This window comes from Stylophora pistillata, chromosome 12 (assembly GCF_964205215.1).
Source record: "Stylophora pistillata chromosome 12, jaStyPist1.2, whole genome shotgun sequence".
In the NCBI taxonomy this organism is placed as follows: Eukaryota; Metazoa; Cnidaria; class Anthozoa; order Scleractinia; family Pocilloporidae; genus Stylophora; species Stylophora pistillata.
In genome coordinates this window covers 10047501-10074233 of record NC_142530.1, presented here as the reverse complement: position 1 = coordinate 10074233, position 26733 = coordinate 10047501, and the positions used below count along the sequence as shown (strand labels likewise).

The 26733-nt window shown below is 38.7% G+C and overlaps 1 protein-coding gene across 2 annotated transcripts; it reads right to left on the bottom strand.

Annotated features, from left to right (window-relative positions):
• Positions 1 to 5804: 5804 nt before the first annotated feature.
• Positions 5805 to 19263, bottom strand: LOC111333188 (uncharacterized). Of its 2 annotated transcripts, none has more exons than XM_022938722.2 (9): positions 18939 to 19263; positions 16733 to 16989; positions 16163 to 16283; positions 15824 to 15946; positions 15602 to 15724; positions 11715 to 11837; positions 11476 to 11598; positions 9426 to 9947; positions 5805 to 7635 (listed from the first exon to the last, which is right to left on the bottom strand). In XM_022938722.2, the coding sequence occupies exons 1-9, from the start codon at positions 19000 to 19002 to the stop codon at positions 7325 to 7327; spliced, it is 1767 nt and encodes a 588-aa protein (XP_022794457.2). In that variant the 5' UTR covers positions 19003 to 19263; the 3' UTR covers positions 5805 to 7324. The 2 variants fall into 2 exon arrangements, with proteins under 2 accessions (XP_022794457.2, XP_088598087.1); XM_088741961.1 differs by having other exon boundaries at positions 16733 to 16940.
• Between the last annotated feature and the right edge of the window lie 7470 nt (positions 19264 to 26733).

Below are 26733 nucleotides of genomic sequence, written 5' to 3'. Positions count from 1 at the left end.
GTACAAGAATACGAAGAAAAGACTTCACAAATTTTTTTTGAGCAAAATATTAACAAGTGCTTATTCTTTAGCTGTTTATTTATTGACCAGTTAGAAACTGTATTTGCATTAAGGTAACCTCTAAGCGAAAGTAGCTTACCACTAAACGTTAACAAAAGTGTTGCCATGTGCTCTTCATTAGAGAAATGTGATGTTTACCAAACCATCACCAGCACTATTATAGCAACACTCATTACACTGATTTGTTCCATCATTAAAAGATCCTTCCTCTCCCCCACAGGAAGTATGTTCATTAGAACCGGCACTTCCCCCAGAGTAACCTCCACCCCCGCCCGGTCCCTTCAATACTGCACAAAAACCACCGCCACCTCCGAAACCACCCCAATGTAGTCCACTCAATCCATCCTGAAGATCTCCCAAACCTCCCTTCCTCTCACCATACTGCGTTTCACACGTTGAATCTTGTCCAGTTGTGAAGAAGCCGCTGCCACCACCACCACCTATATTACAATCAAAAAGTGCTCAGTGACTCTCTTATAAATAGCACGTATATATTTCATTTCTTGCGGTCAAATAAAGATTTTGCAGTGTTTCGCAGCTAGGTTTATTTATTGATTTTTAGAGGCTTAATTCTTGTCTGAATATTGTTGATAAAAAAGCTTGTGACGACAAGTCAGCTTTAGGGTTAGCTTTGATTCTCTGTTTAGTGTTTCTATTTAATCCAGGTTCGAAATCAGCGGATAAGAAGCTCTGTCATCTGTTTCGGTGGCACAGTCCACAGTTGAATACCGTTGGACAGTGCAACATGTCGGCTATGATCCTGACTTGTGTAATGACTACCAATTGAGTTTAGACCTTTCCTTCCACTCTTACCGAGATTTGTAAGCACTGTTGTAAACCCTGTGCAATAAACACAAAATAAAAGTGAAAGTTACGATACTAGTAAGAATTTGTCAAAATGTTTTGGGAATTGCTTATGTTGCCCACTACCGCTTAGGAAAAAGATTCCTGTAACTCAGCAGAATAAGGTGAAGAGGAAAAATCTCCCGAGCATTCCCCTAGTAAGCAAGAATACTTGGTTGTTGCGTCGCTTAAGATCCAATAAAAGATCAAATCAGTAGGAGTCAGAGGCGCTGGTAGAATAAATCAATCAATCAATTAAAATGCACGATTCCTGGCCCACGGGAGGTTTTTTTCGAAATGTGGAGAGGACAGGAAATGTCAAGAAAGCGCTCTGATGGTAAGGCTGACCTTGTGCAGCAGAAGGAAAAAATACTTAGGAATACAGTTTTGATGGAAGTAAGAAGTTAGCCTGTATCCTCGATAGAAAGACTCATGAAATCTTCAAAGACAGGAATGAAATGAAGAATGATCAACAGATTGTGCAAAGTAGACAAGAATACCATTAAAAAATGCTTTCAAAAAAGGAAGAAAGAAAGATTATTGACGTCGATAGATGAAACAAACCGTAAACTGTTATCTTTTATAGAATGGATCAATAAATATATCCCTGTGGTGTCTCCCTCAATGCAAAATAATGGCCTGAATTAAAAAGAAGCTAAAGAGGAAAGCACTTCTCCCCCTCTGCCACGAGTTTCTTTCTTCTCCCTTCTTGGTATCAAACTTTTTCCCCCGACAGTCCTGGAATCTCGCAGCGTGCTGGGCCTGCTCCTCTACTTCTGCTCTTGATTCTGATACCGAAATTTCAGGTTGGTCACCGCCGAGATGGAAAAACCTATATCTTTTCATAAGTAACAGGCCTAAAGTTTGAGGAGAATTTTGAGGATTGGATCGTTTTGAAATTACTGTAAATGCATTCTCTTTATCTTTCTACTTAACAGTGCGTCAAAATTTGAAGAGAATCTACATACTGATTAATCTTGGGAGGTCAGTTAAAGATGAAAAGACATTTTTTTCTTGACTATCTAGTTCAGAACGTATCAGAGGTGTGAGTGAATTGGTTCCTCACGGCCTACACCAAAGAGTTTGATCTTAAACTGTAAAATCAAAAACAAGCAAAAAAATGTCTGAAGATTACAAGAGTAACAAGTGCTTACTCTGAGTAGAGTCTACGCCATTTCCATGAAGTCCATCGTTACAAGTGCATTTGTAAGATTCAAGGATGTTGTAGCAGTCAGCATTCAATTACACTCGTGTGTTCCATCGTTACACTCGTCTATATCTAGGACAGCAAAACGAGTGTGAATGATATGAAGGTCATTTGATATTGCTCTGCTATTCTAATACTTTGATTTTTTAAAACACCATTGTGGCTGTTCAATAAGATTGAGGACGGGTGGCCGCCCAAGGGAGAGTTGAAAAGACGTAAAATGGAGGTTCTTGTTCGTGTTCCGGAACTGTAGAGATGACTGAGTCCGAAGAAAGTGCCGCGGACAGCAAGGAAGAAGCCAATGTCACATATCAAACTAGGGTTAGATTCCGGTCAAACAATAGGACACGAGCCTTTTATAGTCATTTTCTTTGTTTGAGGAGATTAAGCTTGAAGTATCGACTCTAAGCCCAATAACTCAGCGCGAAATTTAAAATAATCGGAAATGGCTTAAGTTACAAATATAATCTGCTTTAGTGGAGGGGTAAGGAAGTTTTTGTTAACAACAACTCCTCACTTACCGGGTAATGGAAGGCAAATTCGTGAAGGCACAGAGGGGGAAGGGGTCAAACTCCACGACATATTAGAGATTGAGAACTCAGGCGATTTCGCGTTATATTTACTGAAGTAAAGCTAAAAAGCAAGTATTTCGTGCCTTTGTAACCCAAGCCAAAATAAAACGCACACTATTCCACATTTAAAGTTTAAAAAACATTAGTGCTACAGTACTGCGCTACGAGCATTAATATGCAAAATTAAAAAAAGTTTCGCGCCACTGTCAATCGTGCAGAGAAGTTTGTTCGACTTACTTCGCGTCCCTTTGAAAAACACGCTCTATCGCGCTGCTATGGCGCCAGCGGAACAAGAAATTATCTTGGCGCCTTTACCAACATTTACATTTCTAAAAACTATTGTGCCATAATCGTCTCTCGAAACAACCATAAACAACCAGGTAGTCATACCTCTGCGACTTCATTAAGCCTAAAAATTTTCGCTTCTATCACGTCTTTTAAAAACTCACGCTCTTGCAAGGTCTTGTCGTCCAAGTCGCACAAGGAACTTCCTTTCCAACTTGCTAAACATCCAAAATCATTTTCGCACTTTTGGTGCACGAGCCATACAATTAACTCTCCCTACAACTTTTAATCATTCAACCCGTTTTGTGTATTTCTAAAAATCACGTTCTTTCGTGTTATCATTGCAGAGACAAACAAAAACCTCTCTGCGACATTATCAACAGTCAGTATTCGAAGATGTTTTGGTGCCTTTGTCGATCGAGCCAAATTTTAGGCTATTTTCTTTCTCTGAAACTCCCTCGCGACTTAAACGGGCCCAAAAGTTTTCCTTGTCGCTTACAAAATCACCCACTCTTTCCCTACTGTCGTTCAAGCCTATCGAGTAACCGTACTTTGTGTAGTAATGGTCATCCAAAATCACAAACCTACTCTCTCTTGTCGATCGGAGTTCACTCTTTTCTTGAACTATAACTCGAATTTATTCTTTTGAAATTCGTGCTCTTCTAATGGCATTGTTCTCTTGTTCTACGGTGAAAGGTTTGCATGGCAATTGTAATGGTAATGTAACTCAAAGATTATAGAGACGCGTGTCGCAAGAAAAAACAGTGTGAGCCAACCTTTAGATCGACTTAGGAGCTAAATTGTACGAAAACTCCAGGTTTTACCACAGATAAAATGTTCAAGAGCCAACTATTAGGAGCGCTGTTGTTTCCTCTTTTTTTTCTTAATTTCAAGTAGGTTTTGAAGAAGAAATATATTTCCACGAAACATTAATTTTCTCGTTGTGACGAGTTAATTAGAATTTTTCATCACAAGACTTGAAAGTTTCACTGCTTTGCAAAGTTTTCATTCGAACAAGCTAAGCCATTTCAGCCTCTCGACCCTAAATAGGAATGAAGGTCTCCCAGTTTTTAACTCATCAATCATGCAGGATTAAGAGAGTCGAACATATTCTTGGGCTTCATTGAAGACAGAATAATTGTTTTTTTTTTTTTTTAAGTAAGCTTTCACTTTTAGCTACTTCCAAAGGCCATTTTTCCTAAAATGTTCTTCGTTCGTGATCTTGTTACTTCAAAAAATTGCGTTGCAAAATAACTTAAAATGCTAGAAATTCTTGTAAAATGCGTGACCTGTTATATCAAATACTAGTAGAGAAACTTATGGGGATATTTCAAGGTTTAGTGGTTGGCAATAAAAATAATTAAAAAGCAATATATCGCCTGGGTAAACTTTGAAATGTACTCAAATGGTAGCTACGATATAACAGTAAGAAAATCTTACCTTTCCCTTCTGGTAAAAGGGAAGTCAAAACGGTGAGAAAGAAGCAGCAGAATACGAAGGGCATGTTCTCAGAAAAAGTTCATAGTTGATAATTCCAGCAAATTGCCACAGGGAGTTTCAAACCTTTAGGGAAACATCAGGAAAAACATGAATGCCTAAGTTTAATCTGCGTTCAAATACTCCATTCCTTAATTATTTATAATATTCTCAGTGGTTGTCATAACTGAATAGGATCCTCCAGGATGTACTTGGCTGGAGAAACTCGATAACAGATACTGCCTATCAATAGCCTTTAATTGTCTTCTATGTGCTTTTCCTGCTTGGCTTATCTGTCTGTATGAGTTCAATGTATGGAGCCCAACAACTTGAAGACTGTTTACTAACTATTTGCATGCTCTCCTCGTCCGCCCACACTTGACCGAAACATTAAGACCACCCGTTTTAATATAACAAGTTAGTTAATGTCTCGAAATTTTCGAAAAACTGCGAAACTACGTATGGTTTTGATAATGTTTTTTTTGACAATAGTTTGTGGCTATTTCGCGAGGTATATGGTCAAATGTTATTCAAATTTAACCTGCGCCATCACCTCATCCCCCTTCATGTCAGGATCCTTTCATTTTCCGTTTTATCGTTCAATTTTCAAAAAATGGGCGAAAGGTCCTTTGCATTGTTTATTCGGAATTCATTGCGGGAGGATTTGTTGTCCACGGTTTTTAACATAGTATTGTTCATCCTCGCACATCGCACAAATCACTTCAAAACTGAACATCCCTGAAGGACCCTCGGGAAATGATGGTGTTGTTGCGATACGCTCAGCAAATTTTCAGCCGATCGAAAATTTCATGGCAAGTTGTAGGCCGACTACTGAAAGCTCAAAATCTTGCACACCTGCATCCTGGACAGTCCGGGACTCTCGGGAGCCATTCAGAGGTGTTTATTACAATTTCCCTCTGCATTACATTTCAATGGTCGACGATGGCCGATCTTTAAGAAATATGAAGACTTCCATTCGGACTATCGATGACGTCAGAGACAGTATGAGTTCGTAATCAGTCTTCAATTCTAAGAACCAGCCACACCAGAGGTAACGTCGAGGGGATTTAGGACGGTGTGAAATACTGAATGCCCATGATTATGCGACATTTTTTCGGATAAGTAACATAAAGCATTCGACGTACATTATTGGACCAACACTAAACCTCCCAAACCCACCAACCTCCCGCCCCATCTTATTATAAGTTGTTGTGCCCTCTTAAAAAGTGCTAATTGCAGAGGAATTTCGTTGGGACATACCGCCCAAGACTCTTTTTAGACACAAAACCTCTTGTTATAACCTGAGCACTGACACACACACAACAACAACAACGAAAAAAAAACAACTCTCAACAGCAAAAATGTCATTTTATTATTTAAACCAATTTTAGTTTGCAAAATGTCTTTAAAAAGACTGAAACAAGATTATGAGCAGGACACCACAAAGACTAAGAGTTACTTTTAGTAACTCCTACAAATTAAAGCTCATTTTCTAAGTTTTCATCCATTTAGAAGAAACGAACATTTTCAAGATATAAATTTTCTAGTATTTATCAGGTATAAACTCGTTTTCTTTTTGCTAATTGCAGCGTTCTCCTCCGCTTTATTGAAACAAGAGAGCCTCCTGTAAAGGTATTCTAGGCGTTGACAAAATTATAACGATCCATCAGGTAATAAAGTGCCATCACTTTGGTAGATATAGCCACTCCCTTTCCATCACTCTACGTAATGAGAAAGGAACCAGATAAGAAATGATTGATTCTGAAATCTGAGACGATGACTTCTTCCCGTTTTAAAATACAGTAAGGCTTTGCTAACTCGATCTCGTTTAACTCCCACGTAATTCGTGTATTTCAGTCATCTCTATCTGTAAAATATTTCCTTCGTTACCCAGCTCTCCCCTCCCTCCCCGGATACTGACATCAACATCTGGTAACACAACTGCAGTCATGGACACATATATAAGTGGTATCCTCCCCTGAGCCCAGGTTTCCATTTTGCAGGATACCGCTAGAGGTAAGGCCGAACAAACGCTTTTCAATTGATTGGGAATTGTACAATCAAAACCACCATGTTTACACATTTATAAAAGGACGCCCTATGTATCACAAATCAAACTCGTATTTTTTTGATAATTTTCAACCAGCACTGATGGCAGAAAAATTTTTAGTCGTCTTTAAGGGCTGAAAAACAAAGAAACTAAGTGTTTTGTATTAGAGTTCTACTATTACTATAGAGTAATGCGTCAATCCGATCAATTGATCTACACAACTGTTTTATTGGAATACAATGAACTTGATTATATAACGCGTTCTGTAGCAAGCGTGAGGTCAAAATGACTGGATATTGGCAGAGTTCTTTTTTCGCCTTTTAATGGACCAAGACGAAGTTCAGGTCCATAAAACGCAAGAAAAAGAACAAGCTAATATCCAGTCATCTTGACCGAATAAGCTTGGTCAATAAAGGATTTGTTGTATAGAAAAAATATTTCGCTTTGACAAGAATCAAGAATGGCTTGCTTCAGTGATTAGATCATCTAATAGCTGTGGTTTTTATCCAAATAGGTTCAACTAACACACCGAGTCAAACTGATCATATGAAAATTGAAACTCGAGTTTGGTTTTTAGCTGATCAAGAAAAACAAAGTGATTGTATAATAACCTTTTCACAGTTAATTTAAAATCATATTTAGAGAATCATGTTTTTATATGTGATGATTGAAATACACAAGAATATGAAGAATTGACTTCACAACTTGTTTTGCGCAAAATGCTAACTAAAGTATCATTCTTTACCGGTTATTAAACGACCAATCATCAACTGGCAACTGTAATTGCAATCATTTAATACACGCTAACTTAAAAGTGTTGCCATGTGCCCTTCATTGGAGAAATGTGATGGTTACCCAGCCAGGACCAGCGCTATTATGGCAACATTCATTTTGTTGATTTGTTCCATTGTTAAAAGATCCTCCCCCTCCCCCACAGGAAATATCCTGATCAGCCCCGCCTTTTCCCCCAGAGTAACCTCCTCCGCCACCGGCTCCTCTGTTTCTTTCACGAAAACCACCGCCACCTCCGAACCCACCCCTATGCTTTCCACCCTTTCCTCCCTTAAGATATCCTTTCCCACTTTTACCACTAGAGGACCCTGCATTTTGTCCATTACTGTACAGGCCGCCGCCACCACCACCTACAATACAATCAAAAACTGATCAGTGTTTCTCTTACGAACAAAAAAACCAAGCAAACAACGATTGGCAGCGTTTCCCAGCTAAGTTTATCTCTTGAGTTTTTTGGAGGTTTAATTCAAATTAAAATTTATTTGCCTTCTTACTTAATATATTAACTATTTATCGATAGTTTAATGTATGGCGAGGTGACCTCTAGAAACCACAAGGCTTATAGTTGAGGCCACCTCGTATGTAACAATATGTTTGCAAAGATAGTGCTACAAGTGTGCGACTTTGCCGACTCAGCAATTATTTTAACAAAAACCTGTGGTAGTCTTTTCCTAAAGTTGGGAAAACTTGACAGAGAAAAGATTGTAACAGGAAGGTAATTCCAGATCTTTGGACCTTGGTAAAGAATTGTGATTTTTTTCAGATTAGTTTGGCAATGTACAATGCACGCGATAATTATTAACTGTTCTGCTGTTATAGCCATGAATTTGAATGTTTGTCAAAAACAAGTTGAAAAAAAATGGAGGCAACGAGTTGTTAGGATAGCTGTGCATAAATGTAGCTGTTTGAAAGGTATTGACATGATAAATATCTAAAATTCCTAATTTGAAGAATAAAGGAGCAGAATTTCCTTTATAGTATGAATTGGTAATAGTTCGCACAGCCCGTTTTTGCAAACAACAAATTCTATAAAAGTGAGTTACGTAGCTATGTAGACGACCATGTAGAGTTACAATAGGTGATATAAAGATAAATTAGCGAGTAGTACAAAGTACGTTTAGGTTTTGAAGATAGATAGAGGCGGGAACTGAAAAACATTCATTTTGATTTAGAGATTTGTTCACATAAATAGCTGCTATGATCTTTCCAAGTAAGGCGCTCGTCAATATATACCCCGAGAAATCTAGTAGCGTTGGTTTGTGTTCCAGATTACTGAAGAGGATTTCATAATCGATGGTATCAAATGCTTTAGAAAGATCCAGATCGATACTTACAGCGGTTTCATGTTGATCAATTGCAGCCGGGATTTTATGAAGTAGATGAATTAGCGTGTGTGATGTCGAGTGATTTTTACGAAAACCAAACTAACGGAGATAAAATATTTCCTTTGTTTCGGAAAATTCGACTACGCGATTGTACATGACCTTTTCAAAGAATTTTGAGAAATTTGGCCATAATATACAAAAAACTCTGATCCTTTGTTTCGTAGATGGGAATTACTTCACCAAATTTTTAATTTATCTAGTGGAAAGATGCCTTTTAATACAAAAATGAGCGAGAAGTGGCCGAATTCACAGTGGGTATAGCACTCGCTAAGTTAGGACCATAGTTGGTAAAGTACTTACAGAATCTGTTAGCGATATTCATGGGATCCGTGACTGTTTTGCCATCGGATATTGTTAGTAATAGAAAAGCTTATGAGGACAAGTCAGCGTTAAAATGTTACTGTTAACCCTTTTATAGTGCTTCCATTTAATACAGATCAGCAATTAACGAATAAGAGGCCTAGTCATCTATTTCCATGTCATCTCCTGCCGTATATTCTCAAATCGATGTCAAGAATTGAATAAATAAGTGGATAATTTGAAAATAAAAGAGTCAAATTTAACAGAATCTTGGATGGGGCGCTTCCAAAGATCTCATCAGAAAAAAGCTTTCAAATTAGCATAGAAAAGTTTGATGATTCCCGTTTTTATACAAAACTTTCAAAATTTGATTTTTAGCGACTTACTCTGTCATTGGGTTAGGAAGGGATGACTGCAACATTTCGACATTTTTGAAAAGAAAAGTCTCCACCTACCAGAATTACCACCATTTTCTTGTCCTCCATGTCCGTCTCTTCCACCCGACCCCAATGGCAAGTTGTTCCCTGCATTCCCTGTTGTATTTATAGACGCATCGCATCCCAGATGTTGTTCTGACATTTCTTTAGCTCCCCCTCCACCTCCAGCTATGATCAAAGGCGTGTCGTTTTCTCTCACTACAAAAGTACCTCCTCCACCTCCGGCAGTTTTGTCGTTCTTATCGCCACTTCTCCCTTCTTGACCAACAAGGACGCGTATGATCTCATCTTTGGACAAATAAAAGTTTCCAATCATCCGTGCCCCTCTTCCTCCGTTTTTTATGATACTATTCTTACCGTACCCCCCTGAGGCTCCTATTGCATCTATTCTGTATTCACCGGTGTATGGCACAGTCCATTGTTGAATACCTCTGGACACTGTAACTAGTCCGTCGTGATCCTCACCTCTGTAGTAGCTACGAATTGAGACTGGACCACTTCTTCCGCTTTCACCGAGATTTGTAAACACAGCTGTAAATCCTGTATAATAAACACACGATAAAAGTGAAAGGGTTTACAGTCAACTCGCCACCACAGCAAATTCGCCAGAACAAAACTTGCCACCACTCGAAGTTAATTCGCCACTGGTGGCGAATTGACTTTTTGGTAACTTGTAGCTAGCCTCTCGTATGAAACTTACATCAAATGAAAGCTAAAATGAAGTAGTACATTTCGAAGAGGCCGACGGAAACGGACTCAGAAGTAAGGTGTAGTGTCTCAATAGTGGAACGTTAAACGAATTAAAACATATCGAGTTTGCGAAACGAGAGTGTTATTCGCCGAATGATTTTCACTAAGTGATTTCTGCCGATATGAATGAAATCGTAGGAAACTTACATCATAGAAATGTTAAGAAGTCGAAGTATATTTCAAAATCAGAAGCGCGTACAAATCCAGTGACGTTTACTCAACATACTCTGGTGTCCTTTCTTTGTTTGGTAAATCCTTTGTTTCAAGCATAAAGAGTGATGACGTGAGCTTTAACACCAGTCTCGTTCTTATGAAAACAATTCGCAGTCAAATCAAATGAAACCTATATCATACGAAAGGTTAGATCTTGAAGTTTATTTATCTTTTAGTAATTATGATGCGAAATTAATAGTGCGGCAAAATTCAGTAGAAAGCGACTTGGCGTCCTCTAGGAGTTATGATATGGGTAAAAAATTGTCAAAATGTTTTGGGTATTGCCAGTGTTACCCAAGAGTGCTTAGGAAAAAAAAATCCTGCAAACTCGGCAGAAAAAGAGGTGGAAGAAGAATCTCCAGAGACCCGTTAGCAAGCAACAATACCAAGTTGATCATTTTCTTCCGGCTCCACTAATATCTATACGTGGCTTAAGATCCAATGAAAGCTAAAACGAGTCAGAGAGCGGTAGAATATTAAAGCAATCACAATACACGGTTCCTGGCCCGCGGGGCGCTTTTTTTAAATGTGAAAAGTGCAAGATCTCACGCCCTAAGTAAAGGGCGGGGGAATATAACCGCATTTTAAAGTAATTTACCCACAGATCACCGCTGGGAGTTAAACATAATTTTTTCTTTTCTTTTATTTAACTTATTTATTAGAATTATGAATTGAATTGGTTATTCTCAGCTTGAGCCACAGGTTTTTACACTAAGATGTTAAAAAAGTATACATGGACATAATGACATCTAACCAACAACTACTTACCAATACAGTTTGTGCCACTTGTGCCCCCGTAACATAAGGAGAGGTAAGATAGCATGATGTATTACGAACAGTTACCTGTGCAGTTAATTTGGATTTTATCAACTGAGTTGATAGTGTAATTTGGCCGCTGTAAAGTGCTTCAAAGCTGACGTTTCGAGCGTTAGCCCATCGTCAAAGCGTTAGCCCCTCGTCATTTGCTCTGACGCTCGGAACGCCAGTTTTCAAACTCTTTACGGTGGCCAAACTACATTATCAACTCAGTTGATATAATCCAAATTACCTTGTTACTCCCACCGACGCAACACCGCAGTTTCTTGAACTTGCCCCTTTTATTTACCTGTGCAGTTAGTTCCATTGCCATGAAATCCATCTTTACACGTGCAACTGTAAGATCCCAAGGTATTGTTACACACAGCATTCTCAGCACAGCTGTTTGTTTCGTTAGAACACTCATCTATGTCTAAGACAGTAAAATGAGCATCACAGTTACATCAGGGTTGTGGTTTTGAAATGCTCTAGCCCCAAGTGTCTTAACTTCCATGCTAACGTCTATTTTTGCCAGATAAGAATACTTACCAGTACATTTTTTCTCATTTTCTTGGTATCCTTCCTTACACTTGCAGGTGTACGATCCAATAGTGTTACTGCATGTCGCATTGCCTTTGCAGCTGTGTTTTTTAGTGACGCATTCGTCTACATCTAAATGAAAATGAAACAAAATAGTTATAATGATAGTGATGATAACAAATATAAAAGAGAAAAATTGAAAGAAGAGAATAGAAAACGTAATGCTTTTCATTGTGTGATACATTTATTCGTGCCTGATCTTGGCATAGAATTCGTGTCAGTACAGATATACTGATGAAAAACGCAACAAAAAACCAAGCAGTATCGATAGTGGTAAAGGAAGATAATTAAAAAACACCTAAATGACGGACTTAGCTTCCAAATGAGCAATGAAAAGTCACAGAGATTATCACGTGGTCCTCTTTTGTATGTGGTTTTCCTCTTTATTCTTCCAAACCATCGAACACATAAAACGTTTTAGTTTGGAGATCAATAAAATGATCAGACTCCTTCGTTTGCGCATATATTTTGATGGGGGTACCAGGAGGGTATCATTCTGTGCGTTCATACTAAATGATCAAATTTGAATATATGGCGTCCGCGCTGCCGGCCTTCAAAATTTTGAAGTCGGATTTTTCGTTCCTTTGCGATCGAGTTCGACCTTGTGGAACAAAGAATATAAAGAAGCAATGCTATAGAATACACTCCTTGAAAAATAATGAATATCAAGGTCTTAAAGATGACAGAATAAGCTCTCAAGCCAACGACAGTACGGCTCATCCTCGGTGTAAAAACCTGTGAAGCTCACGAGTGACGTATAACAAAGACAACAAAACATTATAAACAATAGCGTACATCCAAACAATACCTCATGAAACAAAGAAAACCTCGTCAGGTTTTTACACCGAGGACGACCCACAAATTTGCGTATTCCTTTTGAAATATGACTCGCGAGCCTATTTGCACACATGCGAAAATATTTAGCGATTTTTATCTTTTGTCTTCATTTTTGAGTAAAAACATAATACGCACCTAGCGCTAAGTACTAAGGCGTTAGTACACGCCTTCGTTACGTGCAGATTAGACAACTGTAATTCTCTGTCATATGGTCTTCCGAAACATTTAGTTCATAGATTGCAATTAGCCCAGAATTGTGCGGCACGTTACTCCTTTACTGAGGAAACTGCACTGGCTCTCCGTGGAGCAGAGAATTATTTTTAAAATCTTATTTTTTACTTTTAAAGCTTTAAATAATTTGTGCCCTAGTTATATCAATGAATTGTTAGAAACTTGTAAGCCTACTAGGTCTTAACGATCATCGAGTAGGAACTTGTTAGTGATTCCTCGCTCCAAGTTGAAATCTTACGGCGATCGCGCCTTTTCTGTCTCTGCACCTAAGCTGTGGAATGACAATTCTGAAACCATAAAATGTAGTGTAGATTTTAACGCTTTTAAGCCTAATCTTAAAACTTATTTTTTATATTTGATTATTATTTTTACTTTTTACCTTAATTGTAAAGCGCCTTAGAGCTTTTGGATAGGGCGCTATATAAATTGTCATTTATTTATTTATTTAGCACTTAACTTCCTTTATTTGTTTTCTTTTTTCTTTTTCGGACACAATAATCGTTTTCCTGCATATATACATTCAAAGATAGAAGCATTGACGCCATAAATGAAATATACGTTGCAAGAGACAAAAGTGTATTCGGAGATTGGGCAAACTTTATTTCACGGATGAAAAACGTATAGTTTTAAACTCTTTTAAGATTATCATCACCCCACCACTATTCTTAGCAACAAAGGTCGCCATTTCGTTTGCTTATTCCCGTCAAAAACTATCAAATGCACTTAAAAGCCTAAAATCGAAACAAAGTTTACAGGAATGGACCAATCAAGCGAGCGAGCGAGTGCCATTCTTCACATCATATCTACAACTCGCTCTTGCGCATGCGCTCAATTCACAAGTTAAAAATACTTTAAAAAGGAAGGGGAAACGATTATTGACGTCGATAGATGACACAAACCGTAAACTGTTATCGTCTACAGAATGGATTAATAAATATATGCCTGCGGTGTCTCCCTCATGCAAAATAATGGCCTGAATTTAATTCAAGTTTAAGAGAAAGCACTTCTCCCCCTCTGCCACGAGTTTCTTTCTTCTCTTTTCCTGGTATCAAACTTTTTCCCCCGACAGTCCTGGAATCTCGCAGCGTGCCTGGGCCTGCTCCTCTGCTTCTGCTCTTGATTCCGATACCGAAATTATTACCCTCATCTATATCTATGACATTGACTAAAGGCTGAAAGTTTCTAGAGAAACTGTGGTGCTGCGTCGGTGGGGGTAACAAGGTAATTGGGCTATATCAACTGAGTTGAAATTGAAAATTGGCCACCGTAAAGAGTTTTAAAAAAGCTCACGTTTCAAGCGTTAGCCTTCGTCAGAGCGAATGGAGGAATTGTGGGTTGTGTGTGGGTTTATATGCAGAAAGTGGAGCTACGCTATATGCAGAAAGTGGAGCTACTCTCTCCCGGACACCTTTGAAGGTGTCCAGGAGAGAGTAGCTCTCTCTGAGTTTAATCTAGTTTAGCTTATTCCTTTTACTTCATTTTAATCACTCCAAGATATTAGCTTACAGCTACTCTTAAATTCGAGATAAATAAAGTTTATGTATGTATGTATGTATGTATGTATGTATGTATGTATGTATGTATGTATGTACGCTATTGGTGGGAACATGGCGACGAGAAAAGCACGAATAAATTAGTACAATGAAAAGCGTTCGTTGATACCTGTAGGATTAAGAGTGCTGATTTGAAAGATGAACTTTTGTTCAAGAGTTTTGCGGCTTTCCGAGCTACCTGAATGTTAGGAAAGACCGCAGATTACCATATGTTGCTCAGAATAATTAGGTAGATTAAATTGTCTAGCGACTGGTTTTGATGCGTCCTTGTCATTCCTTTCTACGTCGCGAAGGTGTTCTCGGGATCGGTCACCTAGTCGTCTTCCTGTTTCGCCGATGTATATCTTTTTACCATAAGTGCAAGTTATGCAATAGATCACGTTGTCTGAGGTGCACATGAAGTGATCAGTGATCTTAATGGAGGGTTTAGGTCCCGACATTTTTTCAGCGTTGTGAATGAAAGGACAAGTTTTGCATCGTGCGCGAGCGCATTTAAAAGTACCTGGTTGGTCATTAGTTTGGAATGAACTTCTGACCAAAAAATTTCCTATGTTTTAGTCGCGTTTGAATGGAGTGAGTGGAGGTTGCGAAAAGATGGTGCCAGTCTCTTGATCGTTTTGAAGTAATTTAAAGTTTTTAAGAAAAATGGATTTAACTGAATGGTTGTGAGGGTGAAATGTGAGAGTAAATGGAATGCGGTCGGAATTTTCCTTCTGTGACGTTTGTAGTGCTGACTGTCGATCAATTAGTTGGGCGCGGTGGTGACCCGCTTGCACGACAGAAACAGGGTGACCGCGTTTTTCGAACATAGACTGATTTGTGAAAAAAATCAGAGTCATCACTATATAAACAACGAAGTTTTAGAAACTGAGGAAAAGGAGTGGAATTCTTCACATGAGATGGATGCGAAGATGAATACAACGAGTAACTATGTGAATCTGTAGGTTTGTAGTACACACTGTACATAAACCGTTGCCTTCAATTGAAACTTCGATGTCTAAAAAGGATAAAGAATTATCCAACATCATCTTACCTTCGTCATAGTCCAGCAACATCTTACATTCGTCATCTTACCTTCATCATAGTCCAGCAACATCTTACATTCGTCATCTTACTTACTAACTGGTGTCCTTACTTAGTGGATAACTGCTATTATCAGTGACACGTTAATAAAATTATTATTAATTTTTTTCATGATACGTTGCAACTAACAACCTGTGCAGTTGGTTCCATTTCCTTGAAATGCATCTTTGCAAGTACACTTGTAAGATCCCAAGGTATTGTAACACTCAGCATTCTCGTCACAGTCTTGTGTTCCATCAATACATTCGTCTAAATCTAAAACATAAAAAATAAATTAAAGCATTATTAGAATGAAACCTGTTTTTTGGTCTTGTTTTCTTATTCTCCTCATCATGATATGTTAGAAACAGCAACCTGTGCAGTTGGTTCCATTTCCTTTAAATCCATCTTTACAAGTACACTTGTAAGATCCCAAGGTATTGTTACACTCAGCATTCTTGTCACAGTCGTGAGTTCCAACAGTACATTCGTCCAAATCTAAAACATCAAAGATGAGTCATCACTGAATGAAACCTGTACTTTTGGTCTTGTGTTTTCTTGTTGATGTTTGTTTGTTTGTATTTATTGATTGGGACCTTACTGTCACCTCAGACTCGTAAGGTGGTGTGGGAAGGGGGGAGGGGGCGGATGGTTGTTGCGGTAACACTTTTATCGTCTTATTGACTGGGAATAGAATTGAAGAGGATTCCTCACCTTCATCACAATCATGGCCTTCAAATCCATATCCAAGAACACATAAACACTGATAATCTCTGTGTGTAAAGCCAGCTTGGCATGTTGCATCATTTTTGCAAGGATTTCTGGCACAAGCATTCTTAAGAAGAAGAAAAATAGGGGCAGTTTAATTTTTTGTTCTGCGCATGCGTACGTGTTTGCGAATTCTAAATGCTATGCAGGTTTGTCATATCTAGGCGTATCCCATAATTGTCCACGCAAGCTTGTTTGTTATATGCTCGAATGCTCACAAAGGTCTATATTTCCGTTGCCAAATGTGGCACTGTTCAAAACTTAAAATAGTCTGCGTGAACCCTCGAAAACGTAACAGAACAGCTTCAGGGGAGGTAATTTGTGAGTTATAAATATTTCTTTCCACCGTTCTGTAGTTCAAAATTAATTTAAGATATGCAATCATCATAACCCTTATTTAGGTGGATTGAAAGAAAATCTAGAGGAGCAGGAGTGGCTGAGGAATTCTTAGTCTTGTAACGAGGCTTCGACAAGACAAAGAGTATCATACTCTTGGCTTATAAGTGTCTTTCCTACCTCAGCTCCGCGGTAAATATAATTTTCGTTAATCCCCAGATCTTCAGCGTGTTCAATAGTAGCGTTATTCAGATCACAATTGTGAGTTCCAGACAGCTGTATTATCATATGGAAATTGTAACTGACGCAGTTAGGTTCCAGGTAGCATTGCGCCATGCAGAGATCCTCGTCGAATACTTCAATAGTTCGAACTGTGTGATTCTCCAGCCTGTAGCCAGGTTTAGGTAAACTGGTAAACTTCAAATTGCGACAGTTACCTGGTTAACAATTTTATTAAGAAAGTTGCTATTTAGCACTGAGCGCCTCTACCGAGGCTGGAATTGTAGAGCAGTGTTAATACTGAATTATTGCCTTGGTTTAACATCAGTCGGGGGATTTAAGTTAATATTTTGACTAATCAATGCAATCTCCATTTATCTCCTTTGAATGTTATCAGCTAGCTATCGTGATCGATCAATTATTGCCGAAATCCATGATCCATAAACAACTTTGTTGATGAAGGGTACTAGAGTGATTCGTGTTTATCTCATAATTATGGTCCTCTCGTTCAAGCATATTTAATACTTTTAAAAAAAGGTTATTGTCAGAGCTTGATGTCACGTCAATTCATGAAAAGTGTTTGTTAGCATGTCGCTACTTCAGTCTTCGACAAAACTGCGTAATATGAAAAGCAATGTGTGAGACAAAACAAAATCGCCCACCTAACTCACGAACTTTTTAACTCTATGAACTCGTGGGTATGTAAAGCAATTTTGACAACTCTTTCTAAACTATTCAGGTCCTGACTTTTTACTTCTAAAGATGTAACAAAAGTTTTATTATGCATACAGTGCAATAACGGTTACTAAATTGGAGGCGAAACGCTGAAATTTACCATGCATGTTCATCATAAGGGCGTAATTGAGTATGATAGGAGGGATAAATCCTAAGCTGTCAACTGTCGTCTTTGTCAAACAAATATTTTGTCTAAAACACCTGTTTTCGCCCCAAGCAAAGTTGGAACTTCCTTTCTGCGATGAATCATTAATGACTTACGTCGTAGTTCTACCGGCTAGCTGAAATGCACGAATTCATTCCTCAATATTGAGGTTTTTCGAAATTTGAACCAGAATTTAGATCAACTTTGGTGTCAAATTGACAAAAAAGCCAGGTTTTACCGCAGTTAAACATGCTTAAGAGCCAAGTTTGAAGCATTGATCTGACGAAAAGTTATGTTTCTCGCCAAGACGAACTGGTTTCATTACCATGGCTTTAAAAGCTTCGCTCCTGTGTAATAAATTTATTTGAACAAGCGGCAAAGTATTAGTCGATTTCAAATGAGTTTCTGAACCCTAAATAAGAAAGAAGGTCTGCCAGTATTCAACTCATCCATAGTGCAAGATCAAAAAAGTCGAAAATTTTCGTGGACTTCATTGAAGCGGATAGTGACTTTCGCTTTAGATACTACAAAAGGTCACATTCCCTGAAATTTTGTGCTCATAAGCTTTTTTATTCCAAAACCTGTGATTTTTTAAATTACTTTAAAAATGCATTAACTACTTGTCAAATATGTAATTTGTCTTACACTATTTCGGGTAAATAATATGTACTTATTGCTGAGTGGAAGGGCCTTACATCATGATCTCTAGCCAAATATTTTCCTGTCCAGCCCGACCAAACTCAGTCAATAAGCATTTTATCAAATGACTACAATGTATTGAAATTTTCAGCCTAAATAGGACGCGAAAACGCAGCCACACGAGCACAAAAAAATACTGCGATCAAAACTTTCCCTTCATTTTTTCAAGTCAGAATAAGAAACTCCCAATTCCTTGAAAAACGCGCCCGTTTTTCTCACGTCTATTTTCCTTGAAGTTTTTGCAACAAAGCGACGTGAGGATAACAGGGCCGAACGGCTTTTTCCGGACCGGTTCAGATCAACCCGTTCGGCTCTGCACGCGTCAGCTTTCACTATGGTTTTCTATGGGATTGTGCAAGTGGGGCCGGACGGTTCATATGATAATTCATCATATTTGATACTTCTTGGAGAAGTTTGCACGAATGCTTCAAGGTTTATTCGTTACCAAAAAAAAATATAAATAAATAAGTAATATCTCGCCTTCATATATGCTTAAACCATAGCAAAGACAAAATTGTTAGTTTTGCCTTGTCCATCTGTTATTAGGGAAACCAAAACGGTTTCCCAAACAAAAATTGTTAATTTTACCTTGTCCTTCTGGTATTAGAGAAACCAAAATGGTGAGAACGAAGCAGTAGATTACAAAGAGCATGTCCTTAGGAAACGGCCGTTGTACTCAGTAATTTAAGCGAACGGCAAGTTTTTCAAACTTTAGAGAAACATCAGGCAAAATATGCGAGCTGAAGATTAATCTACGTTCAAATACGCAACCTTTTTGGTAAAGCTATGAGGTTCTCAGTGGTTGTCGAAACTGAATGAGTTGCTCTGGGATCTAGTTGGTTGATGAAACTCGATTATACGTAATGGCTGATTATGGCGCCCAATTTTAATTAGTAGAGGAAGTATGACTTCTTCTAGTCTGGCCTTATTATGTCCTATTATGTCTTAATGAGTTCAGCCTAAGGGGACAAAATTGTTTATCAACTGTTTGCACGTTCTCCTCGTCCGCCCACACTTAAGCGAAAAAAAAAAAAAAAACACTGTTTTACTGTTATAACCAAACTTCCCAAATTTGAAAGTAATTGCGAAATATATGGCTTGAACGGAGTTTTTGTTAAAGATAGTGCAATTTGTAGTTATTTGGTGAGGTCAGCCTTCACGTTGCTAAGTATGATTCGTAGGTAATTAACTTGCGCCCTTATCACTTTCCCCCTTCACTTTCAGCACCTTTTCAGTTTTCGTTTTATACACAGTAAAGTCTACAAAGCCGCAAGACCAAGTACTGGAAGACAAACGAACCTTTCAAACAAACTCTGATCATCTGAAGTTCGTTACTGTAAATTGAATTTCACTTCTATTGAATGAAAAGCTCCGTCCAGTATTCACGTCACGTCTTACTGGAAACCTTTTCAATGCAAATGTGAATTTTTGTTTATGGAAAAACATTTATTTCTTCCTTTCTTCTGGAAATTAGCACGTAATGCCAATCGACGAGGCGAATTATTAGCCATATTTATAAAGACGAGTTTTTTTACAAATATAACCATCCGCAATCATCTCAGCAAATATTACAGTGCTTCCGTTTGAATTTGAGTTCTGGAAAACGTTATCTTCTAGGAGAGTACGACATTTTTTAATTTCGAAGACATGTTTCGATGTTGCGAACATCATCTTCAGTTACAGAATATTTGAAAAACCGTTGGGACTGTATAACAAATAGGCGAAACATGCATAATTAATTATGATTAAGTGACAAAAATTACATATTTGAGTGAGTAACAAAGTGTTGGAAAGAATATAAAGCCTAAAGCGTAAGCGTCATGTTAACGTGATGAACTTGTTAGTTTAAATTAGCCTTTCCCAGTTTATGTGCATAGCCTCCTTAAGTTTAAGTTGAAACTTAGTTGGGGCGGAATCAAGGATTTCAAAACAATCCACAGAGCAAGATTGACGACAACTTTCTCAGTTTTTAAATGTTTGAAGATATGTGAGGACTTGTCTGAAGAGAGATGTTCACGGACGTATGTGGAAAAATGACGACCAGTTTCACCAATATAGCAAGCATTACAGCAATTATCACTCTACCATGCTCATTGCCATTACAATAACATTCATTTTTCTGATTTATTCCATCGTTAAAAGATCCTCCACCTCCCCCACAGAAAAACTCTTTATTAGCCCCACCATCTCCCCCAGAGTATCCTCCACCCCCGCCAGCTCCCTTGTTTTTCAGCTGAAAACCACCGCCACCTCCGAACCCCCCCCCCCCCCCACCAGTAAGATCCGCCGTTTGCCCCGTGAAGATATCCTTTACCTCCTCGACCAGAAATGATCGTTGCATCTTCTCCATCACTCTGGAAGCCACCGCCTCCACCACCTACAATAATCATAAAATTGACAGTGATTTCTGATTAAAAGAACCCTTTTTTATCATTAAGAAAAAACGATTGCACAACGATTCGCACTATTTTTTCACCCAAGTCTACTTCTTCATTTTAAGTTGGAAGCTTCTTACAAAAAAAAGTTATTGGAAATTGTTATCAACAATTCAAGCTTATGAGGACAAGTCAACGTTAAAATTAGGCCTATCTTTAATCTGAATACGCAATTAGCGAATGAGAAGCCTTTTCAACTCTTTCGATAGGTCATCTCCTGCAATTTACGTGTAGTAACACCCACGTAAAATTACGGTTCGGTAGAAAGAAGCAATAAATAATAGGCAGGACATTGAAAGCTGAAAGATCGAAATTCATTCAAACTTTTAAAAAATATTATCGGAGGCGCCTCCAGGAATGTTATTAACGAGAAAGGGAAAAATTTAAAGTTAAAATTAATTATTTCAATAAATAGGCTTTCAATGCGTGTACCCTAGTTAATGCATGTACCTTACTGCCAACCGATTTTCACTTGCGTAGGAAAATGAAAATCAAATTTCGTTTTCAATGGGTGTACCTTAGTACCAACCGATTTTCAATAGCGTAGGAAAATGAAAATCAAATTTCATTTTTGTTTCGATTAATCTTACTGTCATTACGGATTGAACACACTGACCGATTTTTTCATCTTTCTCCGCTCACGTGAATGTTGACCATTGAAATTTCCTCCATGTCCGTTGCTTCCTCTCGATCCCGATAGCGAGTTGTTCCCAGCATTCCCTGTAGTGTTTATGGACGCATCACATCCTAGATGTTGTTCTGACATTTTTTTTACTCCCCTTCCACCTCCAGCTATGATCAAAGGCGTGTTGCTTCCCCTCACTACAAATGTACCTCCTCCGCCTCCAGCAGTAACAACAACAACAACAACAACATTGACTTTATTTTTTAAAATGAAAGAAATAAAGGCTTTTGTAGCCCGCAGTTAGCAAAGCTATTCTAGGCGGGCTACCTAAACAGGCACTGTATAGGCTCTCACGCACGCACACACACACACACACACACACGCACGCACGCACACACAAACGCAACAATGAAATAAATAAATAAATAAATGAGCAAATAAAAATAAATAACAAATAATAGTAGTGATAATCATGTTAAAGGTTTTAACTGAGCCAGTCACACAAGGGAGTTTTAACAGGTCAAAGAGAAAGCTAATCAGTAGAAATACAAATATAAGCTAGAAAGGTCAAGGTAGCGCAAGTCAACATTCATCTCCTCAATTTCAAGAATATTCAAAAGCAAGTGAGTTAGCTCACGTTTAAAAGGTGCTTTCTTTAGCTTACGAATTTCAGGGGGGATGCCATTCCATATTTTCGCACCAACTCTAGAAAAGGAAAACAACTGATGATTTGTTCTCGCCTGTTTTATATAAAAGCTTCCAGCTACTGAGAAACGAGTAGAGTAGGAATGAACCTTTTCAGAGTGAGTAAAAAGTTCAGAAATATTGAGAGGAGCACAGCGATTTTGATGTCATGTAACAGGACTGTTTGCATTCGGGGTGACAAATGATCAAAAATTCTAACCGCGCTTAACGAGGCATCCTCAGGGAGTCCAACGGAAGCCGGGTCCAATTTGCATGCATCTTTACGATGATTCATGACGCTTTCTTTGGCTAAACGCCTGACAAATCTACAAACTATCGGCTTTGGCTTTCCATTGTTATTCCTGCTGGGAACACGATGGGCGGTGTCAATGTCATACATCGATAGATCAGCTCCCGTTTCTTTAAAAATGTTTAGGCAAAGCTTGTTTATCGAGGCTGCGGATTCATCTTGCAGCCTCTCAGGCACTCCCACAATTTTTACATTATACTGGAAACTATGTTCTTGAATTTCGTCAATAGCATTTCCAATAATATCTACCTTGGCTTTCAGCTCTTCGAGTTTGGTGCTTAGTCGCTGGAGTTCGTCTTTGGCCATGCCGCTAAAGAGATGGAAGTCGTCGTATTTCTTGCTCAAGAACTCTACACATTGGGCACCTTCTTCGCTGGGCAGAACTTCTTCGCTCCTCTCGCTATGTCGCTGTATCAACTCCTTCAATCTAGCTACCTCGTCCGACATTGACGATAGTTGCGCTTTAAGTATGTTATTCTCCTTCTTCAAAGCCGCAACTGACCCAGGCATTGCACAAAGGTTAAACGAAAGGACACACAAAAAACAGAATACAAAAATAAGAAAAAGCAAAGAATATAAAGAAACTTAGCGGAGCTCAAAAATCACAACCCTCTTGACCAACATCCGCTGACCAACATCCGCTGACCAACATCCGCTGACCAAGCAGTTTTTGCTTTTCAGTTTTTTGCTAACCGCCTCCCGGTTAGCTCAATTGGTTAGAGCGCTGGACTGTTGTGCGAGAGGTCGAGGTCGATGGTTCGAGCCCCGGCCGGACCAGCACTCAAGGTCTTAAAATAACTGAGGAGAATGCGCTACCTTTCTTTGATAAGAAATGGATAGACATTCTAGTCTTCTCGGATAAGGACGAATAAACCGTAGGTCCCGTCTCCTGCATCCATTAATTAGTTAATTTGGTTAGGCAGGGGACGTTAAAGAACCCACCCACGAGATTACTGTGATGTGGTCTGGCCTGTTTACTGGGAATTGGGGGGAGGGGGCATCTTCAAATAAGTTTCCTTCAACTGTTTGTAAACTGCTGATGCAGTCTGACCAAAGTCCCCCGTTCAGTGTTATGATGCGCATTTGATCATATCTACATGTTAATTTGCGCAATATAAATATCAAATTATTATTATTATTATTATTATTATTATTATTGTTATTATTATTGTTGTTGACTTGCCCTCTTTCCCCATTTTGACCAACAAGGATACGTATGATCTCGTCTTTGGTCAAATGAAAGTTTCCGATCATCCGTGCCCCTCTTCCTCCGTTCTTGATGATACTGTTCTTACCGTACCCCCCTGAGGCTCCTATTGCTTTCATTCTGTATTCACCAGTGTGTGGCACAGTCCACCGTTGAATACCGCTGGACACTGTAACTTGCCCATCATGATCCAAACCTGCGGTAGTAACTACCAATTGAGTCTGGACCATGTCGTCCAGATCCACCAAGATTTGTGAACACAGCTGTAACTCCTGTGAAATAAAAGTAAAATAATGCTGAAAGTTATCATACTAGTGACAGATTGTCAAATTTTTCTTTGGTATTACCAATATTGCCAGCCACCATGCTTACAAAATATTCCTGTAAACTGAGCGGCCGATTAAGAAAAATAGATAAAAAAGGTCCTGAAAATTATACTGACGGAATCGAATGTTCATGAAAACTCTTGTTACCTGAAAGAACACAGAGGTTTTCATTCTCTTCCGACTTCACTAATGACTACCTCGCTTACGATCCAGTGATAGCGACAGACAGAGGAAAAAGAATCCATTATTGTGTTAGATTTCAGCCCCACGGGGCGCCTTTCTGTTTAAATTTGGAAAGGACGACAAAAACATTAGGAAGATAGTTTCAGTGGTAATATTATCCATCGACTTGTGAAGAAAACAAAGACAGAAATGAGATCTAAAGAACGCTTCACATATTGCAGCGAAGTAAACACGAAGGCCATAAACAAATGCCTTTAAAAAAAGGCACGAAGAAAATGATTCTTAAGATTGATACATGACGCAGACCGGATACCAGTATCTTCTCCCATTGATTAATAATTATGTTCCTGTGATGACGCCCCCGATGCAAATAATGAGCTGAAATAAAAGGAGCCGAAGAGAAATGAAAGAGTAGAATCTTTCTCTGTCGTGTGTTACTTTAATTTCTTCTCTTTTCTGACATCTAAATTTATACCTTGACCGTCCTAGAATCTGACGGCGTGGTTGGCTTATTGCGAAACCGAAATTTCGGTTGGCCACCGAGCTGAGAGATATCTAAAACAGCAAAACCAACAAGCATTACTGACATGAAGTTCATTCGATATGGTTTCAAATATTTTTGGTTACTAAGACTCCCCACAATTTGAGTTGCCGTTGCGTGCAGGTGGCTATCCTTCGTGGGGTTAAAGAAAGACAAAATGTAGTATAGAAGAAACAAACTTTCCGCCATAAAGTACTTGTTATAATTGCAAAAGGAATTTACCAAATGATCACTGCTGGGCGAAAAAGAGTTAGAATAAAAAAATATTTTCTCCCGCCTTTTTACCTAAGATTCTTTTCCTAGAAATATGAAATGAATTGGTCACTCCCAACCTGATCCAAACCTTTTAATCTTACATTTGAAACTGTATTTATGGACATGATAACATCTGAACCGACAAAAACTTACCAATGCACTTTGTGCCGTTTCCATGAAATCCTTCTATTCAGCATTCGCATTACAGACGTGCTTTGCGTCAGCGCACTCGTCTATATCTGAAACAACAAGATTAGCCACAGTATTGATTTCTAATGTGAAATTGTTGTAAACAATTCCTCTCCTTTTTCTTTGTCATTACAATTAGCTACGTGTGCAGTTAGTTCCATTTCCTCGAAATCCATCTTTACACGTACAGCTGTAAGATCCCAAGGTATTGTTACACTCAGTATTCTCATCACAGCTGTTTGTTTCGTCAGAACACTCATCTATGTCTAAGACAACAAAATGACATCACAGTTAAATGCGGTTGTTGCTTGGCTGCAAATGTTTACGCCTTCATGCCAACGTTGCCCTCACCAGAAAATGCGACTCTCATATCCACCGAAAAGCTACCAAATTCGTTATGAAAATATTTCAGCTTATGTAACAGAAAATTCAGCAGTTTTTATTTGTTAAATGCGAAAAGTAATTTGGGACAAGCGAAATCTGATTGTTTCACTGACTTTTCAGAGTGGCTTAACAGCCCCAATGGGTGCAAATTCAAACATCTCATATTCGCCAAGCCCGAAGAGAATAGTTGTTAATTTACTCTTCCCGCAAGCCATGAAAGGCTTTCAGCTGTGATATTCTGTGACCATCAAAACTATCGAGGCGTTTGCGACTGTTTGGTTCTGATGCCTCTCAAACCACATGGCAGAAAGTGTGCCCAATCACCTGAAAGATATCAATGTTTGGGTAGGAGCGTGCAGAACTTGCTACTTATACGTCACTTTTTTTTTTTAATATAACATTCTTTACCCTCATCACACTCATGGCCTGTAAATCCAGATCCATCAACACATAAACATTGATAATCTCTGTCTGTAAACCCAGCTTGGCATGTTGCGTTATTCTTGCAAAGATTTTTCACACAAGTATTCTAAGGAAGAAAAGGAATAATAGAGAAACTTGAAATGATATTTTGGCAAGCATGACGAGTTCCTCGCGTACGTTTATCTCACGCGTGTGCACTGATGTACCTTTGTCTCATGCAGTTCCATTTTTGGTCCATATGTTAGGAAGGTTTGGTGGCGAGTGCTTGAGTTTCATACAATCGTACCACGCAAGTTTGTTTGTGATCTGCGCAAATGGTCGCCCATCGTAAGTGGGGGATTTGAGAGGGTGGGAGGGGCCAGGGTATCCCTTAATTTGGTATCAAAGCTTTCCAAGGCAAGGAGTACTACGTTTAACGCATCGACTTTGTCCTCACCACAGCTCCGCGGTAAATATAACTTTCGTTTTTCGCCAAGTCTCCATCGTGTTCAATAGTAGCGTTATTGAGTTCATTTATGGGGTCCAGACGCTTGGTTTATCTGACGGAAGTTAGAACTGACGCAGTTGGGTTCCAGGTAGCATTGCACCATGCAGAGATCCTCGTCGAATACTTCAACATTTCGAACCGTGTGATTCCCTAACCGGTAACCAGGTTTAGGAAAACTAGTAAACTTCAAATTGCGACAAACTGAAGAACAAATGTACTAAGTTAGAAAGTTGGTATCTGGTGTGGCTGCTTTATTACATATACATTTATAAAATCAGTGGTGATCCTTGCAATCTGATTGGCTCCCATCGGTGCGATCTATCCACGATTTGCA